At 42.7% G+C, this 22,167-nt stretch overlaps 1 protein-coding gene across 1 annotated transcript; it reads right to left on the bottom strand.

The window, feature by feature from the left end:
- Positions 1-173: 173 nt before the first annotated feature.
- LOC139221184 (F-box/LRR-repeat protein 7-like) lies at positions 174-21,085 on the bottom strand. Its single transcript, XM_070853098.1, has 4 exons — positions 20,660-21,085; positions 16,756-16,845; positions 2,691-3,308; positions 174-1,596 (listed from the first exon to the last, which is right to left on the bottom strand). Exons 1-4 carry the CDS (start codon positions 20,694-20,696, stop codon positions 860-862), a joined length of 1,482 nt encoding a protein of 493 aa, XP_070709199.1. The 5' UTR covers positions 20,697-21,085; the 3' UTR covers positions 174-859.
- Between the last annotated feature and the right edge of the window lie 1,082 nt (positions 21,086-22,167).

Below are 22,167 nucleotides of genomic sequence, written 5' to 3' on the forward strand. Positions count from 1 at the left end.
ACCAACACACGTCGGTCTTTAGGAAATCCATATATGGTATTCCTAGATATCCCTCAGTAACATTAATGACTCCCAAACATGTGCAGGCTTAAATCCTCTAAGACTCTAATGAGGGGGTGAGTAAAATATTCACAGCGGTGGAGGCAGATTTTGAAGAAATTTATTGGCACAGCTATAGCAGCAATGTGTTCTTGTTTATTTTCAACAACGATCCTATAACAGTTTTTTTTCTATTTGGCAGTACAAAAAAAAAAAAAAACATCATCTCTAAATTGTAATTTACAGCAAATCAGTTGACGAATTGATGACACTTTGAGCTCAGTTGAAGTGATTGTCAGCATATTTGTATAAAGTGCATATGCACACAAGATAAAGGAAGTGAAACTGAGAATAATTTTATTTCACCAGATCTGCTTTAGTTGCTGCTACATTCTTAGTGGTTTAGTCTGAAGATACTTGCGGTTTATAAATAGACGTAGTAATGTATGATACTGATTATGCTTCAGGGCCTTAAGGTGGTGACCTTTAAAATAAAATATATTACAATGCTTTTAAATGGTAACACAACTGTACCCAGTGCTCAGTGTTGTAGCATGTTGTTACATTGTGATGTTGAAAAAAAGTAATATACTGAAATACTGCACTTCTCTGCCTTTTTACAGATAAATATGTTAAATACATTCTATGGAAGTGTTTTCAAATGACAGCATCCAAGTGGATTTAAAGAGACAAGTTCTGGCCAGTATTGCACACCAGTTTTCAACCAGTTCTGACACATCAGCTGCTGAACTCCGCCAACTCCATAGCAGGAATATTAGAACATCCACTTGTCAGAGGACCAGTCCAAGAACCCCCCGGCTCAGTAGAAAGCGGGGTTTGTGTGCTCGATGACGCAGCGCCGGCAGTGGCGTCTAACGAACCGCAGAGCCTCTGGCGACACCTCGCAGTCCTGCACGTTGAGAAGCTGCAGCTCGCAGCAGTTGGCAGCCAGAGCTTTGAGTCCTCTGCCTGTAACGCTCTCGCAGGCTCTGAGACTCACTCGCCTCAGGCCTTGGCAGTACATCGCCAGCTGCTCCAGGCCACTGTCCGACACAAGCGGGCACTTACCCACATCCAGGGACTTGAGTTTGGGGCAGCTCCTGGCCAAGTGGCTAAGGCCGTGGTCTGTCAGCCCCTCGCAACCCCTCGCGTTCAAGTAGCGCAGTCTAGGGCAGTAGCGAGCCACGTAGCGCATGCCCACATCGGTTATGCGGGTGCAGTGGGCCACGCTCAGGTAGCGCAGGCAGCCCTCCAGGCGGGCGACTTCGCGCAGGCCGAAATCCCCGACCAAGCGGCAGTCACTAAGACTAAGCTCTCTTATCGAAGGGCAGTGGAGAGACAGGTGGCGCAAGGCTTCATCCGTCAGTCTGGTGCAGCGGCGCAAATACAGATGGGTCAGCCGGGGGCAGTGGGAGGCGATAGTTCTCAAGCCCTCGTCCTCAAGGGAAAAACAATCGGTCATGTCCAGGTAGTGAATGGAGATCTGCTGGCCGTGCAGAGGGGACAGCTGGAGCGAGGCCTCCTGGGTAAGGCTGATGCATGTCACCTTGGAGCAGCCTGGAGGGAGAGGAAACAGAGGCTGTAAGCACAAAGACAAACTATTTCTCCACAGTAGATTGTTTTTATTTAAAGGATAAGTTTGCTCATTTTCAAGTCTGACTTGAAACAACAGGCTGGTGCATTTGTGAGCAACGAAACAGATTTTATTCCCTATGTGCTTCTAATTTAAGCGACTGGGGAAGAAAAAAAGTCCAAAGCAAAAATGCATTCCATGGTTTAGCTGAAGCTAAGCTGAGGCTTCAGCAGTCTGTGAGTCTTTTCCAAAGTATGAGTCTTTTTAGTACAGATTTCCCTCTTTGAATTAGTCACTCCACCACAAGAGAGGTAAAAAAAAAAGAGGAAAGCCTGATATTAGCTCCAGATAAAACCATTTTCCAATGAACAAGGAATTTGTATTAGAAGCACATGAGGAGGGGATCTCTTAGTGGCCAGTATGAACACGAAGAATCAAGAAAAGAAATACATTCAGTGCACACACAGGCCTGTGGGTATTGTTGTAAGGCAGACTTGACTATTTCTGAGCTCAATTATAAAATGCCACTTGAGGGCGCCAGAGTGAAACCTGCTGTATTTGGACACACGCCTGCAACTAGAAGCATGAAAATGTTTTGAGTGCAAACAGCTCCATGAAAAGCAAAATTGTGGTCAATTTTCATGGAAAAATAAAATCAAAGGCTGATGTCCTTCCCTTGATTCCATTATTTCGTGCCTTTTAAATAAAAGCCACAAGTTTTTTAAGGCTAACAAAGAGCTTACTTCCTGGTGCTAATGGTACAGACGTTGCTCTGCCACCACAGTCCTGTCCAAGTCAATGTTATTTGTGTCACTTCCTTAATGAAAGCAGCAGACCGCTCTCCTTACTCACGTTGAGGTAAGTTCTGCTTTCAGCTAAAGAAAGCCTTTCTTCTCCCACATGGGAGCTTAAGGTTGGCAGAGCTTCTCCTGCTCCTCTAATGATTCTACCAGCTTTAACAGAAATGACTGAGGGGGACTGAGAGGAGGAATTCTTTGAGGTAAAGCCACATGGCCTGCTGTCCACCACCAATCAGAGATGGTGAGATGGCTTTGATTTCAAGTGTATTTCCTTTTACCTGAGAGGTTCAGGTGCTCCAGGTTGGGGCAGCGGGACACCACTTCAAACACAGCCTCATTAGAGATGTTATAACAGCCAGCGACCTCCAGGCGACGCAGCTCCGGGCAGCACTGAGCCACCACGTGCAGCCCCCGGTCGGTGAGCCTTTTGCAGCCGTTCACCATCACCGTCTCCAAGGTCAGGCACACGTTCGGGGTGTCCTGGCACAGCCGGTGGGTCAGGACCCTGATGGCACGGTCGGCGTGAAGCAGCTCTCCCGTTAGCCGGACGGTGCTCCACAGCCTCGGGTCCCACGCCAGGTTGTACCAGCGGCGGCACACGCGTGCGCAGCGGCACAGCTGATTGGTGGAGAGATGGGAGAAGATCTGCAGAAGGGTGTGGTCGGGGAGGAGGTCGATGGGGGCGTGGTGGTGGCTTTTTGGCTGGCGGGAACGTGTGTGGGTGCCAGGTTGAGGGTGAACCACGGCGACGGTCTCGGCAGGGGCAGAGGAGGAGGAGGAGGAGTTGGTCTCATGGCCGTTGCTGGAGAGGGCAGGTGAGGAGAGAGAGGAGGACTTGGATGGCAGGATAAGACCGGGGCTGGGTGTGCTCAAAGTCCGTGTGCTGGAGTCCAAACCTGAGTAAAAGGAGGACAAGATATATGTGGACAAGGGGAAAAGAAGACGAGACACTACAGTGTTTTAAGCAGTCTGTTCAGTCTACTTGTTAATTTAGTCCTGTGGTCTTAGAGCTTCTCTTCATCTAATGTGACCTGGAAGGAGAAAATACAGTGAAGTCACCCTTTTTGGTTTTTTGTTAAAAACAAAAAGGGTGATTTCACTAAAGTAAAGGTTTCACAAATCTGACAGTGGGTTTTAAACAGTGTTAAAGCTTTTAAAATTAAGTCTGATTTGACTTTTCCCCAACAAATAACATAAGCCAAGGTGCAGCAGACTGCTGCAATGTCTATAAAAGGGAAAATCCACCCTAAGGAACATTTTTTAATCATCAATGATGTTGAATGCATTCCAGGAATAACTTTGCAATGGAAACTGTAAATTTTTGCTGTGCTTTCCTGAAATCTGACTCATGAAGTTTTGAATTCCTACATTTCCCAGAATGATTTTTGACAACTAAAAACACATGGCCTCAATGACTATCCTGTCATCTGTGGGCAGCCAATGGTGACTCAGCTCGTATGACCAAGAAGGAAAGACTTTCAGGGAAAGTTTGCATCTTAAAGGGGTACACCAGCACTTCCATACAGCCGGGGGACCTTCATGGTACAGACTGAAAATGAATGGCAAAAAACTGAAGTAGCCAAGAGTGAGACACAGAATTCTGGGCAACAACTGACATTGTGAGATTGTAATCCTAGTTCTATTGTTTTAGCCCTTTCAAAACCTGCATCACCCACAATGCAATGCTCAACCACTGGTTGGAGCAGCAGGTAATGTAGCTTCGTGCTGCTAGCCTGAAGCTAACAAGAGATGAGAAAGAGCTACACATAGATGTCCTAGAAGAACCACTCGGCCTTAGGTCCAATCCCTGCAGCCCGGAAATCATTTTCCCCATAGAGCACCACAGACCTTGTGATGGCAGCCGATAGTATAGACCGGAGTCACTTTAACCCGTGAACCGCATTAATGCGTTAAATTGGTGGAATGCCTCTTTAAAATGCAACATGCGTTGTGGTTGCATTGCATTCTGGACCTTTAAGGCCATTGTCTGTCTGTCTTTCTCTCCTGTGATGAATTCCTTGCTGTATGACTCAGTGTGTTTCACACTGAAAGACTAACTAACTCTTCTTTTACCTTTGTGGTCATTGAAATTACTATTTTCCAATAATCTTTACTATATTTATGCCGGAAATGACAGAGTGTCACATTATATTTGCCAGGTATTTGTGGGAATCAGAAAAATAGACAAAAAGCCAAGAAAAAGGGTGAAAAAGTGCAGCGTTCACAGTGATGGTGCCACAACCGCACAAGCTTTTATCATCAGTGAAGAGGAGTTTCCATGGATCTCGTTATCATGTTTTCAGATGTTGGGGAAAAAATGTGTCACATTTATCTTTCTGGCATTTGCGCAGCAGTCGCAGGGCCTCTTCATCAGATGAACTCTGTGACTTCAAAGCGGCCAGCTGAGGATTTTGGTGATGGGGCTGACAATGTTCGGTTAGCTCTGTGTAAACACTGAGGCCCTCCTGACATATGTGCGCTGATTTGCCGCCATGTCTGAGGACGCAGCTGTGAAAAGCGCTGGCTGGATCCCATCACTGTGGCGTGAGACGGCGGAGCACTTCGCCTCGTAAGCAGGGGCGTTGGACCTTGACTCATCTCACTGGGACACTGAGTGCTCTTCTCTGATGCTATCTTCATCTCCTCATCACCCCTCCAATTGGTCTTGTCCAATCTGCAGGCGTTCAGTTTGACCGATAGCCATCACTAAAAGCATTTCAAGTAGTCACATGTATGATGTCACGTACAGCTGTTCGAGGTTTCCCAAGGTGTTCAGGTTTTATCATGTTTCAAACTAAGGATAATTCTGTATGTTTGAGTGCAGGTGAGGACAAGGACAAGCCTAGAATGAATTCATCTCTAGTTTTCAATGTTTTCATCTCCACTGTAAGTATCAAAAATGTGATGAATTCAACAAGTAACAAAAAGACAAAATGGCCTTTGTCAACTGCAGGAACCTCGGTTACCAAGGTTAGGTTTAGGTTTAGGTAGATTTAGAGTTCCCACCCCTAAAATAGTCCATGCTGAAGTACTTTCTGGTGGCCCAGGAACTATTTGAGTGGAATTGGCAAACATTGCAGACTGGTTAAACACTTGTATCCATATTAGGACTTTGGATTTCTTGTAATGTTACTGAGGTTTAAGCAAAGTTGTGGAGCTTAAATTCGGCTCATTAAGTCTAAATAAGAAATAGTTAAAGAGGGAAAACACAACAACAAAATGCTGGTGAGAGTAGTATAATTTAATTTGCTAATTGTTTCAGTGTGATTATATACAAAACAGTGCAAAAAGTCATTTGGCAGATCCTTGGTAGAGATGCAATGATTACCCTGTTGCTGTTGTCTCAAACAAACTTCCTAATCCTTCATCAGCCTAATTTGTCTAATCTTGTTTTGTTTTTTTAGATGCTGTTTAAGTGGAAACAAGAACAGGCTGAGAAGGACTTCTGGTGCTTCTTTTTGTGTCCAAGTTGTTAGTTGAACCATGTTGGTTTATGGATCCTTCAGGAGTGACAGGCAGCTGCTTCTACACAGTGTGTGTCGGCCCGCTCATGACAAATGGACAGCGTCCTGTCTGTCATGTGGATTTGTGTGCACTGACAGGCAGCTGGGCAGCGGCACCGACCTTACGACTGCCTCGAGGATCTCTATTCCAGACCTTGGCTCGGTCCGCCTCTGATGACATCCACAGTCTCATCCTTTCGGGAGCATGTCCACCGAATCACGGCTGCTTTAAAACTCCCTCTCGTGGGCCTTAAAATTCTCACTCGCATCCAAATTTGAGCGAACCGACAAGCTCCGCTGTCGAAAACGCACTGCACTATAAAAATCTGCATCAGACTTATTTAACTCAGCTTAGGCAGGGATGTTGGGATTTAATGGTTCTTGTGGGATGCAGCTGACCTCAGCTTGGGTTTAATGCATCACATTGTTGTGGGTGGTCTGCCTATATGATTAGTTTAACTTTAAATGTGTAGGATTATTCCTTTTAGGTCATCTAGCTTATCTTGGCTTGTGTTTTTAGCTTAATACAAAGTATTTAATGGTCTGAGGTCATTATAAACACCTCATCTATTTTGAATTTAACACACCTGTCCAAATATGTCGTGACAATAGTGGTGCGGGGGTTTATATGTTTATTCAAGTACACTGCAAATATTGCAAGATTCCTGAGTTAATACCTAGTGATTGTGGATTTATCCAACATGGCTGGAACCACGTATTATGCAACACAGAGCAATACAAACACGTGGAAAACAGTAGATTTTTGCCAAGTGGGCTCATGCAATTGAATTTTTTATTAAATAAAAAGAGCATTAATGATATGAGCTCATACATTTATGGTAAAAAATCTGAATTCAAGTATCAATCCTGTGATGTCACCACAAAAAGATCTTATGATGCAAAAATCAAGACGCCCAGGAGAAGATCAGATTTTCCACAGAGCCACATTTTTTGAGTCATTTGTTTTGATGGATGATTGAGGCGTTTCTTTATTATCCAAGTCCAAGCTGATGCGCTGGAATCTGCACGCAGGAGACAAATTCATCTGCCACTGGCTAAGGAGCAACTTCCAAATTGCGTAATTACATGTGTCCCTGATCAGAAGAGTACTGCAATCCCAGAGAAACACAGTGCTACTAATTAAGACTACATCCTCCCCCCTTTCCTTCCTTCTCTCATCAAGTCACACTTACATGCAGCTGGTGGGAAAAGTTAATTGGAGACAGCTTCACAGTTTCTTAGTTGCACTGGATTTTGGATAGATAGCACCTGGGTCTCTTTAAGGACATCCAGGTGTTATCTATCTATGCGTTCTTGCTGAATAAGGCATCTGTTTATCCAATCACAACTGGTTGTTAATGCTGCTCGAACGATAAGCACGTTAACCTCGCTGATAAATGATCTTATGACGGAGAAATGTTCACTTTTCTTTCAAATTTTTCACTCTTCGTCACTTCTGGATATGAAATCATTTTTGCCTCTGAGGACACATCAAATCACATTTTCCCATATTCTCAAACAGCAGACATTTGCAAAGACACCAGACTCAGCAATCACACTCTGGGCCCCATCTCTAGAATAATGCAGACAAAAAAATATGAATGCAAAAATGCAACTAGGCATGACAAAAAACTCCAGATGAAGAATAGTCATCAGGTGCAGAAAGTGCATTAAGATTCCTGAGAAAGTTAAAAGCCTCAAAGATGGAACCACATTTGTCTCTGATGTGCCATAATCATTGGGACAGAACAACTGGCATACAAGTCCTACACCACCTAACTATAAAAAATATTCTCAATCATCAATTTCAAGTTCAACTTGAGTTGAGTTGTTAATTCTACTTAAATTTCCACGAACTTCTTAAATTATAAGCCAACAGTCATGAAAAGTCCTGGAGATGAAATCATAACAGTTACTGAGCTTCCATGTCAACATACATATCTCCATGCTAACTGAGCAAACTCCAACAATAAGAACCATCTGATACAATTAAAAAGATCCAGAAAAAGCCAGTAAGTGGACCTTGAGTTAGGATTGTTGGGAACTGAGGACAAGTGTAAAACGTATACCTGCAGCTCCAAACTCGAAACTTTCTTGTAACACTCAGTTACTGCTGAAGCCAACCGGTGGTGTCGTGTTTTATATCTCTGTATCGCTGCAAACCTATCATTAACAGAACAAATACCATGCAGCTGTTAAACTGCTCTTAGAGGCACTGGAAGTGCAGATGGTGGAAGATTCAGTTTGGTTTAGGAAATCAAAGGAGAAACAGTGGAACATCTGGTCTTTACCCTGGACAAAGAACAACGGAACAGTGGTGAAATGAAAGAGAAACTCATGCATTTTGAATGTGCGCATAGCCACAGAAAAGGCATACTTGGCAGAAATCATTTGCCACTAATACCCAAATCTATGCTGATCCACAGCAGTGCCGCAGCAGGATCCCATTAACGTCGACTTAGCCTTACTTCTGAGACACATCTGGATCGTGCTTTGATACCAGAAGTTTAATGTAAATCAATCGAAGTGATCACTGAAAAGACAAGATGCCTGCGTGATGAAGGGGCGCAGCTGGAGGTTCGGATTGATGTCGTCCTAATGACAAAAACCTGATGAACTTTTTTAAAAAGCAGCGTACAAAAACAGATTCGAGGGAGTGATTTGAGGGCCTCGAAAAGAAAATAGGGGCAAGAGGAAAAGAAAGAGGGAAGATAAATTGGCAAAAGAGTCTGCAGACTTTACCAGAGACAGAGACAAGTGCACAGGCAGGGTCAATCCAGACTTTGACGCAGTCTGGTCATAAACTAAAGCTATAGGGATCCTTTTCAGGATCTTGCAGCGCTGTGAAGCTCTGCTAAGACCCCGTCTGGAGTTCGTAGGATTATTACTGCTGCATCTGGCAGAACAGACCAATCCATTACCTCAATGCCATTAGCCCTGTGACATGTTCCTGCTCTGCAAGCTTCACTGTGCTGCTCGCTGCCAAGGCCGTGACAGGGCGGTGCACTGCATGCGAGGGACTCGGAGTTGCTCGTTTTCTACTCAAATCAAATCCAAATCAATGCGAGAGGGGTGAAGAGCATAAAAAGAAGAATCGGCTAATAAAAAAATGACCAGGCAGCAGGGATTTGACTGAAAGAGAATCAAAAACACAATTGATTTATTAGCACTAAACGGTTACGTGCTCCAGTTTTTTTAAAGGGAAACATCCGACTGAGGGAGAGGACTCCTGGGATAAAAAACATCTGTGTCTGTCTTGGGTTTTATTGAATACATGGAAGTTGATATTACCGTACAGTGTGGCGGCTGGGCTATCAGCGAAGCCTTCACTACAGGAAGGTCTTACGTCACTGGACAACCTGAAAGACAATAGGGCCTGCTGGTTCCTTTACAATGTGCACACTTGGACAGGAAACAGACTCCTCAGCTCCGCACAACCCCCATAACTCCACTACTTCTGGACTGCAGCTATTCTCACACTCACTCAGTCTTCAGATTCATTTTTCGAAGCTCGCGCAGCAGCAGATTCGGCCGTACCTGCGCCAGGAACTATAACAGTCTTTCAGCACAACGCGACTAATTTCCTCACGGGAGTTTTTCTGCTTCTCAAAGCCCTCAGCTGAGGAGGACTGAGACGCTTAGATATCTTAAAGCCATATTTAAAGGCGCGATCTACTCAAAGGCACTCCTTCAAAAATGAGCAGTTGTGTGTCCATTCGTCACAGCACAAATTTTCCAGAATAGAGATGACAGTTCTGACTCCAAAAGCAATTTGGCATCATACAAAACTGTTCCAACTTTTGGCAAAATCACTGACATTCAAGATGATGTCATTTTTTGCAGGTTGTTAAATCAGGATGTCAACGATGGGGCGACAGAGTATGAGAATCACATGCACAACATGCCTCTCTGTACAGTTTATGCCTTTTGGCAGCGGTGTGTGAGGAGGGTTAGAGTGCGGAGTGACAGTCATGTTAAACGACTGAGGAGGTTAACGTTGGCTGCACACAGCACCGAGAAGCACTGCACGTCAGGCAGGAATGGAAAAGCGAGCGCTGGCGTGAACGGTTGATTTGGTTGTGATGAGGAGCAAATGTAATGATCTCATGTGGTTGAAGCAACAGAGCAAAGGAAGTGCTGGAACTTTTGCGGTTATAAACCCTTGACAGAAAAGATTTCACTTCAACTCCAGAGAGAGGCTATTTTGTCTCACTAACAGCGCTTTGGTCCAAGAGAAAGGCCCTCAAAAAGGTTCTTTTTTTTAAAGAAAAAGGCGCAAAAACATGACTCGTTCTGACAAAGACATTTTTTATTATATGTGGTTTGTAATTACTTGAAGGGAATGGTTAGAAATTTGAGGAACCTTGCTTATTTGTTTTATTGCCCAGAGTTAGATGAGAATATTGATTCCATTCTCATGTCTTTCTGCTAAATATGAAGCTACAGCCAGCAGGTGATCAGCCTAGGTTAGCATAAGACTTCAAGCAGTGGGAAACAGCTAGACTAAGTCTGTCCTAAGTTTAAAAAGTTTCTCATAAACCACAACTTGTCCAACCAAGACCCCTTTAAGAACAGAGAGAAATTTTCCCCTCATTTTTGTGCCATTGCAGTCTCAGCCACAACTGACGCTTCCCTGCTTACGTAACGAAACAAACCACAGCACGAAAAGAGGGGAGGGGAGGTCCAATGTGTCAGTTCAGCTGGTCCACAACTGTAGTCATATTGCCACATTAAAGCCCAGAGACCCAGGTGTATCACAGTAAAAACATCACCCGCGAGCCAAAATCTTACAGGAAGCGAGCGCGTGTTTCGGCCAGGTGGCGTCTTTCCCAACTCCTGTCAAGCGCGCTCCTGTAACAGAACTGAGAAATGTGACCGTGTTGAAGGAAATGGCAAACGCATTGAAAACAACAGGGCCAGTGCTTCCTCCCCGAGACGGAGAATGAGAAGACGGAGCAGTAATCAGAGAAGAGTTATGGGATGGAGTTGCTCTGCTCACTGAGCTGCTTTTCCTTTGCTTCCCCTCCTCCTCCTCCTCCTCCTCCTCCTCCTCCTCCTCCTTCTCTAAACTGCTTTCACTTGTTTTCTTTTTTCTTTCGCTGCCTTGTTCTCTGCCTTTTTGCTCAGATTTCCTGGCTCTAGGAGCGGTAGAAAGGAAGGGGGAGGAGCGAGGACAGCTGATGGAGAAAATCTGGGGAAAATAACTTTGGCATTCTTTACCTCACTGTGTTCTCTCTTTACGTAGACAATTTCCAATGAGGATTAGGAGTAAAGCACTGACATTTCTCAATTGCAATTGCTATAGGCTTGTTGAAAAAGCCTTAAAATAACTGCAGGCCACTGCTTTGTGTCATAAGTCAAAATGGTAAACAGATTGTTCTTACTAGTGCCTGCATTTTATGAGTGCAAACATCTGAAGGCTGCGGATTTCTGTGCATAGAGTGAGAGCATCATTTCCGCTAATGAGTCAATCACATGCCAAACATTTCCCTTAAAAACAGATACTTCTTCATCTAAACAAACCTCCCTGCCTGTGTGAGAACTTCCAACACAGCTGTAGAGCAGCAGAGCAAATGCAGCATTAAGTTTCACCAACTATTCAATTAGATAAATTTGTCACACCGGCTCAAAGTTCGCCCGCAGTTGTTTGGCTTATGAGATATACTGCAGTAATGACTGCTGATGAATGATAAAAGTCACGTTTACAACACGAGTGGGGGACAACTGCTTAAATCTTCCCTCCGTGGGGAAAATGTCCCAACGGCAAAGACACACACACACAAACACCTCACTGCAGCCTCTTTCGTATTTGGCACAGTGAAAATCAACACTGAAACACTATATATCTGCTTGGGTAAACACAAGTGTATGGGTGAGGTTAGTTTACAGATGAAGTGTGAGGGATTCGTCGCGGCAAAAACATCAACATGTTGGAGACAGGAGCTTTCGAGGGTGGGGGGGGCTGTTTAGACTGCGCGGCTGACCCCCACGCTGCCTTCACAACAGCACAGTGGGAATAATGTGAACCGATCAATATAAGGAGTGTGTATCACTGTAATATTATCGTATTAGACTGCGTGTTTCCCTCATTTTCTTTTCCGGTCAAATAAAAAAACATTAGGTTTTTATTAGCCAGAGTAATAAGAAACACCTGTGTGAGTGTGCAGAGCGTTTATCGCAACGGAACTAGTAAGTATAGCTGTCAGATAAATGTAGAGGAATAAAAAGTACCATATTTCCCTTTCTGTAAAAGTATAAAGTTGCATTACATGGAAATACAACAACATTTGAGGTTACTTTTGTGTCTCTATTATGCAATCAAACCAAATACGTTTGGTATTTGGTTTGATTGCATAATAGGAAAACTTTCCAGACTGTGAACAAAAAAAATTATTTGTGGGTAAAGCAATTGGCACTGCCATCAAAAAACTGTATGTAAAATAAATGTGTGATGAAAATGTGTGTGACCAGTGTACTGCAGTACCCTCTGACATCACTGGTGGGCGTGGTTATACCTCTGACCACACCCAAAAGGTGAAAAAGAGCCTTAAACCTTTCAACCGGAGAGGGCGGTCTGTTTAGGTGATAATTGTGCCTTTAACTCCGTCCATGACTTCTTTCACAACCTGCTTAACATACAAAGTTGAATGGGTCTCACGGCCATGTTTACATTTGTGCACTGAGGACATTGTGGTGTGGAAGGACAGAGTAAGCTTTTCCCCACAACACTGTTATCACCGTTTCTTTGGTCCTTGGCAGACAGAAAGGAAGTCGGCATGTTCATTGTTCCCACCATTCCCTGCTTCTCAGCGACCTTCCTGGTGCCATTATAGACGGGTGAAGGAGCTGACCCCAAAGCACGGCTGCTTGGACATGATCAACGCCCCCGTGAGTCTGTGTTCCATCAGCGGCTAAAGCTTGGCGCAGGCTCCGGCCGGTATAGGAGGATCAGAACCATCTTTAAGAGTTACGAGACGCAGGCCGAACATCTCAGGGTGTTGTCAGTTTTGCTCCTACCACGTCTAAGCCGCATTCCTAAAGTACCCTCTGTTCGGCTGTGCCAAAGCAAACCCCTGAGGCCCAGACAGGGTCACTGCGTAACCCCTGCTGGGAGATACTCAATTTCATCCCACAGGAAGGATTTACTGTCCAGGACTGTGCCTTTCAGTCTGCAGCTAATAAGCAACTCAACTGGGTCAGGCCACCGCAAACCCGTCTAAATAATAAATGAAAACAGAGACACGTTGCAAGGACTTGCCAGATGACTGCCCGCCTCGGTTTGTTTTCAGGAGCGTAACTTCCTAATGTTGATTTTGTGGGAATACACATTGGAGCGGTGAAGGAGAGCAGGCAATGGCCTACTTTCCATCTGCATGCTGATATTAGGGCTGGACAATAGTTCAATATTATGATTTATTGACTTTAGAGCCACTTATGTGAAGAGTTTTGAGATGATTATAGCATCTGTCAGATTGTTCTGATGGCACAATTTTTTGTTTGTATGAAAAAGAAAAAGTTCTGGTTAGAACTGGTGCTGTCTCCAGCCATTCATTCTCAGTGGCTCTGGTTTGGATCTTACATGTAGGGCTTTAAAGGGGAGGTAATATATCTTTTGAAAGAGAAAATAAGAAAGTTTCCCATACAAATGAAAAGCTGAACTGAACAGAGTATGAACACACACTCAGTTCTCAGTTCATTACACTTAGAGCTTTTGCAGATACAACCTTACTTGGTCTGGTATGACCAGCAGCTTATGGAGGATAATGTGAGCTAATGTTAGTTAACTTTACTGCTGTGTGACTGAGACAGCTTGTTGGCTCGATGACTCTTCTCTACTTGACCTACTGTTACACTATGTTATTGACGTTTGCCATTCACGTCTCATCTCTTGTGGCCAATGTGGCGCCTGTTGAGAGAAAGTTATATAGTGGAGCTTTATGCTTCAGCTGTCTAAAGTATCATTTCAAGCGCGCTGTCATTGAGAACGAACAAAAGGAGCTCTTAATGGTTTTGATTTAGAAGTGTGAAAAGTTTTATCGGATGTATAACATGATGCTGAAGCACAGTTCTTTGCATGAAACATCTGTTTGTCTACTTTAGATGTGATTTTGCAAACGTTTTTCATACCCTGAAGCGTAACAATAATAAGAAAGCAAACTTTTTTTTTTTAATATTGTGATATTACTTACTCAACCACACTGCCCAGCCCTATCTGATAGAGAAAGGTATTTCATTTATTATCTCAATGATATAAAAATGACTTTGTTTTGTTTAGTCCTTTTTACTGGGAACCACACAAGATGTTGTTTCATCAGATAAAACAGAAATAGACGGCTATTCATGTATGAAACATCTATTTATTCGTCTTTCTTCTGCTATTCGGCGCACATTATTTTACATTTTGCATAAAGACACAGTAGATGTACATATAAAATGAATGCAGCAGTCCCATTGCTGCAGCATGGGGATACTGTGTAAGCCCTAATATGAATACTCCCAGTGTGTGGTGGGGAAACAGCCCAGACTGCTTCCTGATTAGTTTAGTGGACCACAGGACGAGGTGGGCAAGGACTGTGTGACCTGCCACTGTGTGTGAGTGAGCGAACGCCAGTATGCATGTGTGTGTATTTGTGTACTCGCATGTGTGTGTCTTTTTAAGGAGGGGGGATTTGACTGTGGCCGTGGTGGTTCCAGACCATGTAATTACTCCCACTTAGCATGGAGAAAAAAATAACAATTTCAGTCATAACACAGGAGGGAAATTATGGTGGGGAAGCCACTGGCCGTGGTCTATACTCTGTCTATATTTCTATCTGCACAGGTTGTTCTCCAAGTAGACACATTGAGGACGATTATCAATTTCCCCAAAATACTCTGGGGGCACTTCCAGCAGCTCCTCAATGGACAAGTGAGTCAGCATTTCCAAAGCGAAGCCGAATGAGCAACATTAATCTGCCTCGTTCTAATGCACACTCACAAGAGGGCCGTACATCTAACTCGATATTTAGTGAGGTTAATCAGTGAATTAACCTCACTAAAACAAACTAGCCTAATTGATGCACATCTTGCGTGAAACCAAAGGCCCGTCTGATGTCTCGTGAGGGCTTTGTTCTCTCTCCCCCTTTTCTTCTCTCTCTGAGAAACACCTTGAAAATCTCCGGCTGAGTGGCGGCTTTAAACACAGGCTGGAGCTGGTATTTGTTTTCTTGTGGGCAGCTGCGAACCACAAGAATACTACATTCATCACGCCAGAGCAAATTTAAGATTGGTGATGACAATGCATGAGAGGAACAGGGTATATATGTGTATGAGCGTGCAAAACGGTCGGTGAGTCACAGGTCAACTCGAAGAAAGGCAGAGGAGACCACAGCTCAAAGAGAGAGAGACCATGATGTACCCGTGGGGAGTATTGATCATTTTCATCAAAATCAATGAGTCAGTGAGTCGTTTCACTGTCTGACTCCCACTCTTTCAGCATTTCCTGCTGAGTGGAAGTTTACCACAGTTGTTCGACCTGAAAAGCACACTGAGATATTAAGTAAATTAGCACATTAGCAGATTAAAAGACGCTATAAAGCTAATGAAAATTAAAGTGCTATACCGAAATGCTAAAAGATATATTCACATTAGCAATGGATCAAGTTACTATGTGTGATGTGATGTGATGTGAGATTAGTCGCTTGTAGTAACAAGCTCGTCTTTTTTGTCTCGTCCTTTGTCTTTGTCTGCTTGGTGCGAAAATAAGCAACTGCTTGTTAACACATTTGCTTCCTTAACTTTATAAGCTTTTAATACGTCCATGTTGTGTTTCAGGTTGCTTTGGTTAAAGGAACCCAAAGGTGAGAGGGGATAATAATTGTGGTTAAGCTTGTGGACATGTTTTGCTCTGGATTTTGCTCCGTAGGCAAGTTTATTGTAAAAATAAATAAGTAAATTAAAACACAGATTGGTTGAGACCATGTGGTATGAAATCTTTTATGAGTATATAAATGTGTTTTATGATAAACTATGATTTCCTAGAGAGCACAAGCTTTTGAGTGGTGGGACAGTCCGGATGTAGGAACTTGTGTGTATGTATGTACTGTTTGACTTCGCTATGAGATTTTGTTGCGTTCTCTTATGATAAAAAAAAACAAAAAAAACTACTGCTTTGACTGACAGATTGTTAAAAATGTGTCAGAACTATCCACACTCAAGACAACTGCTGGCAGGAGGCTTCTGAAGGCATCTGTCAGCTGTAAAGTACTTTTGAACCATTACAGGGAGCATACAGTTTACATTGGTAACACATACACTCCTGTCAAAGAGGAGCCGTTCCCCACAGTCGCTCTGCCAGGGTTGAAAGATTGCCAGAGCGGGCAGGAGACTGGGGAGGCGAAAGGGAGCCGCATGGAGAGGAGTAACAACAGAGTCCGAGAAGAAGGTAAAGCTCTGTTTTCCCATTTTCACTCCCCGCACCTTCTCGGCCTCCAGCCCTCACCCTCCTCTCTCCAGCACACGTAGCCTACCTCCCTCCCTGGCAGCGCTTTGAGCCTGATACGACCACAGTTTAGATAAACATTCTTGCACAATGAGAAGCCAGAAGTGTGCTTTTCCTTTTTTTTTTCTTCTCCTTCTTCTTCTCAAACAAAGCCTAAGAAATGCCTTTGGTTTCTGGGTTCTGATGGGAGCCGTGAGTTTGTTTTCAATTTAGGGTTATCCCAGGAACACGCAGGTTTCTCTCCAAAAATAGGCAGCACAGAAAGTGGATGAGGAGGAAAGAGAGGGGTGGGAGGAGGAGAAGAAGAGAAGGGAATGAAGAAGGGAGGGGAGTTTGGTTAATGAGCACCAGATGCCTTACCTTCGGTGGTAGCCACATTCTTTGGAGCTTTAGTTGGTGTGTGATCTGTGCTCGAACTTATGTCAGAGGAGATGCTTGAGCTCCCTTTACCTGCAGGGGGAACGGGAAGAAAAACAAAAGTGCTGGGACACAGTATGGCAACTCTAAGATGACAAACTGCAGTTATGATTCGTTGGTTTTTACCATTTTTGCTTGAGAGAAAACACTTTTTAAACTTAATTCCTGAAGAGTTTCTGTCAGAGATAAGGTGGAATTGCACTTTGATGATGTATTTAAGGCGGTAAGGAGGTATGAAGTGTAAGGAAATATAATCACATCACTCTCTGCTCTCATGACTTTTATGTTCCCCAATTTTGGATGAATGGTTAGCCTTGGCACATGCACAAAGTCTGTGCTGGTTTGTTTGAGTAAGTGTCCATTTTTAATATTTGGAGGAAGAATAAAAGTCTGCTGAAAGCTTTGACTTCCACAGAGGATGAGTGAGGAAACGTTCCTGCATTAAATACTAACAATCACCCTCTTTAATGATGAATTTGAATAAAATATATCATCAGCTGCATTCTTCTTAGGTCGCACAGTCTGTCCTGCCACATGAAAGTTATTTCTTTTCAACTCTTGATTTGTGAGCTATCCTCGTATTATTGGATTTAAGATTTGGATTTTTAGACAGTCACACAGGAATGCTAATTTTCCAAAACAACTTTGACTGTGCGCCTTTCCTGCTGGAGTACGACATGCTCTACTACCATGGTGACTGCAGGCTGCCTGCGGAGTAGTTGTTTATGGCATTTCATTCTTCTGTCAGATCATAAATGCAGCTTTGTGGCTTTCCTGAAACTAAGTATGTGCCTTTCACCAAGCACGACAGGCTGAAGAGGTATTCCCAAACAGTCACAGCCACATGCACATCAAGTGCAGCCACCTAAACAGACTAGACAGTTCCCGAAAGAAGTAGTAAATATGACAGCTTGCGTAGAGAGAAAAATGCAATCTGTGACTCCATTCTCAGCCGTACAAGACACATGATCAAACGGTGCATATAAAATTATTTTAAACGAATGCGGCTCATATGGTATGAGTGTGAATGACATTTTGTGGTGACATCACTGAGCCGGCACATCTGCTATGGTTCTGTCGGTCCCCAGAAATGACTCAGAAATTCATGAGCAGCTTGCAGATGTCAACCTGACACCACTTTTCTAATATCTAAGCAGAGCTCAGAGCAGAAAGCACAAGACTGAGCAAACATGAGCAAATATATTCTAATATTTAGCTGGTTACAGCATTCTTTTCTTCAGCACAGGGAACTCTGCAGGGCTGTTCGGTTGACGTGTTCGGAGCCATGCAAGGCCAATTGTTTTCTGTCTTTCATGGAAAAACAACTTTGAGAAAAGCTCCTGCTTCCTGTCTTATGCTTATATAATGTGTTGGTGGAGAGTTCCTGCATAGTTGTGACCAGTGTGTAATTAATTGTGGAGTCACACTTGAAAACAGATGTGGACAGACTTCTAGACTTGTTCTATCCACTGGTTATACCAACCAGATGATACCATAAATACTAAGTAATACTTTCTTTTGTAAAACAAATGCTTTGTTTAATATTGCCAGAATTAAAGCTACAGTCTTTGATATGTTCATAAAATCAATCCCAGAAATGATACATTTAATGATCAGCATTTTCTCAGCAGTAGCAATCCAATGTATTTACATACTATATGTAACTGCAATGCAACAGAAACTACTTGCCAAGTACTAGATTGAAGTAAATACTTCAGAGAACATCTGAGAAAGTAAAGAGTCATACTGTGGTGATGTCACAGCCATCCGCTGTATCAGACAATGTGTACTGACCACAATGAACCCCTGAAAAAAAGACTGAGCGCACACAACATCATGGTTTTAAATGATTAGTCATCATCTTAACATCTAGAAAAGTTACAAAAAGCTCAAGTCTGTGTTTGTACCTCTTTCATATACAACATGAAATAAAGGCATTGCACTCTAAACTCGGTATAACTATTAATGCAATCTTGCAAGTTCCAGATTTTTTTTTTTTCCAATGAAAGGTACAATTAAGACCCTGAGAAACACTAGAGGTAACAACAAAAATATAATCTGCATAGCCTACATCATATTTTTGACACCGATTTGGAAATTCAGCCCAAGGATGGCTTGAATCCCAAATAAAAGACTCAAATCTCCGATGGAATCTGCTCATGTACCTTAACAGGCTGGATTCCCAGGTGGAGCTGATCCACTTGTTATTTTTAACATCATGAGTTCCAATCTTTTCTCTGCAGTTATTGACTTAGGAGGAGAGCACACTGGAATGTTATTTATACAAACATTTCGGCCCTGGAGACAGAAATAAAACGTTCAGTAGAGTGGGACCACAGTTTTTCTGAATAAGTAATGTTGAAGATTAGAACTTAGATGAAATAGGACAAAGAAACGAGGGATAAAACGAGGATCAATATTCTGAACTGAATCAAGAGTAATCATGGCAATAGCAACGCAGCGCTGAGCTTACAAGCCAGGCTCATTAATGCCATGGTTGGAGATTTTATCAATATTGTGGAATACATAGAGGGAGTCTTCTTGGATTTTGGTTATTATAATATCACACAAAATGTCTGATGTTGTTCCCTCACGGACTTAAACTGCATTCCAGTTGGGTGGAACAGTTTTCTGAACCCATCTGATAGCTGAGAGAGATGGACGGTCTGCTGGGCCATCGGCTCTACATTACTTTTTAAAAATCTTATAGACTTGTACGGGTAGTAGTATTGATTGAGGTCATTCGTATTTCATATTTTCAATATTGCTTCTTTTGGGGATACACCCAAATTACTTTTGGGTGTATCCACTAGAAGAAAACATCTAAGCTCTCACTGCGTTTCTCATTAACTTAGCTATTTTGTGTCTTTGAAAGATGTCTACTTGCATATTTTTGTTTACATATGGATCATATGGCATGCACCAATAGGCACAAAATGGCTGCCAAACCAAACAACAATATGTTAGCAGATTGTGGACAAAAATGTCTGGAATTGGCTCTTAGGGAGATAAGAATGACGGAGTGCTCACACACCCAAACACCCCTGTCCTTTGACCCACCTCCACTAAACCTGCAGGAATAAAGACAATCTGCTATAAATTAGGCCACTTGGTGTTGCCAGGTCAGCTGTTTTGGCCTGATTGTGTGAGATGATGTTTGATTTCAACTGTCTGCATTGTTGATCTGAAATGTCACAATTTCAAATAAAACCTGTGCATATTATGAGACATGGTGCCTCTCACACTTTAATTATAACTTAATGTAAAATGTCTTTACATGAAGCTGAATTTAGTGTAATTTTCTGGAGAAAATGAATGTAAAAAAAAAAAAAAAAAAAAGAAATGGCTGCACTGAAAGCAGCTGTAATTTTAGTTTTTAACTGAATATTATTAAACAGTTTACTTTAAAGCATTTAAAACACCACCACCAGATGTCACTCTATCTGATATGAAGAATATAAACGTTGGCACATCATAATAAGTATAAAAAGTAGACATTTTAAATACAAACGCTCACATCAGCTCCACTGTGGCACACGTCCTACAATTAGCAGATTTTTGAATGAAGTCTGGTGTATGTTCAACTCCACACAAAGTGAAGCAAACGCTTACTGCAGGAAAAATTAAAGATATAGAGGGAATAGAGCTAGTTTGAAGCTAGCTCACTAATGTTCAGAGACAAACTCAAGCTGGCTACAACCACAAGAAACTTTGTAAAGTTTCCTGTTTGGCGTAAAGTTGGACACCAGTGGCACGCTGTCGCTATATTAGCGTTTGATTGAAAACTACTTTCTTCCCAGTGGAATTCACATAAAACGTGTTTTTTTCAAGCAAATGTGGCACTTACCCTCGCTTCCATACTGTTTTCCATTGTTCGCACCCATTTTAAAGAATACATAATCTATGCGCAACACTCGGTTAATCAAAAAGCGTTAAATTCCAGAGAAAAGGGCAGTCTTTCCATAAAGATAGGCTAGACAGTCTCAGTTTTGTGCAGGCCCGCTAGCTCTGACTCCAAATAGTTAATCCAGATGTTGAACAGAGGACGCCTCAGCATTACGCAAACCTTGAATCCGCATTTGAGTATCCAGTGGTGCGGACTCTCTATACGTGAACATCCACAGACGCACGCAGAGCCTTGTGCACAAAAAGAAAAAGCCCGATTGGAGGAGTTTGGAGAGAAACTTTTGAGAAGTGCCCTAAATGGTAAGCAGCTGTTTATCACGCTGAGTGCGGGCAATCACAGCGGCCAGACAACTTCGTGAGGACGCGCAGCTCTCGTCCTCTGCCTTTGGATTTAAAGAGACCGCAGACCAGAGAGGGAGATGTGGATATTTAAAAAAAGATAAGGCAGAGGCAGGCCGGGACTGTGACTCAGACACTGTGAAAGCTCAACAAATTGCCACACTTTGTTGCACACGAGTAGATCCTACTTTTACCGTGCAAATGCTCTGAAAAGAACACAGACTGCTCCTTTACATAAATAAGCCTATAGCTATTATTGCTGAATAAATGAACCATATTCTATAACTCTGATGTGAAAGAATGGGTGTTATTTTCCATTACATACCTCATTAATATTTAACTATGCCAACACAGGTGTGACTTTTGGAGATTCGCAGTCAGCCAATCAGAAGTGAGGACGCATAATCTCACAAATATTCTGAGGATAGAGACCCACTGAAAGAGGAGAATGGTTTAACCACACATGTCGGAATGCTTCTATGAATAGCAGCTATACAGGTCATTGGATACCAACAAGTAAAGACACTGGACAAAGCCAGTTGTCTGCTGTTGACAGGTGACCTAATATTCTGGATACACGTTAAAATTCCTTTCTAAATGCAGACAGCCTCTAGATCTACTTAGGGTAACATGGTAGTTTGGTCTATATTCGATTATATTCTCTTTAATGATGTACATGGTTAATGTAGCACCACTGGTTTGATCCCAGATCTACTGGTCACAAAAAGTCAAGGGTGACTTCTGTTGCAAATTTGCATGATGGAACTTCATGTGTGGATATTTTGCTCATCTCTGCTACATAATAACATCTTACAGTATATGTGCTGTAATGGGAGTTTGAACCACTACACCATCAGGCCATCTGCCATGTCTATACTGTCCAAAAAAATAATTTCAAAAAAGGAAAAAATAAATCTAAAAGTCACGACACATCTGTGATGTTTGTTTGTTCACAATCAAGTCTGATATTATTAATGAATCCAGCAGAGCTCTCCCTTATTTTAAAGTGTAGTGTGTCGATCTCTACTTCACTCTGTCAAGAATGCATTATGTACTTTACCAGCGTTTGATTGGCTCACATGGTACCAATCAACCGGGCTCTTGGCTGTC

Source organism: Pempheris klunzingeri, chromosome 21 (assembly GCF_042242105.1).
Source record: "Pempheris klunzingeri isolate RE-2024b chromosome 21, fPemKlu1.hap1, whole genome shotgun sequence".
Lineage (NCBI taxonomy): Eukaryota > Metazoa > Chordata > Actinopteri > Acropomatiformes > Pempheridae > Pempheris > Pempheris klunzingeri.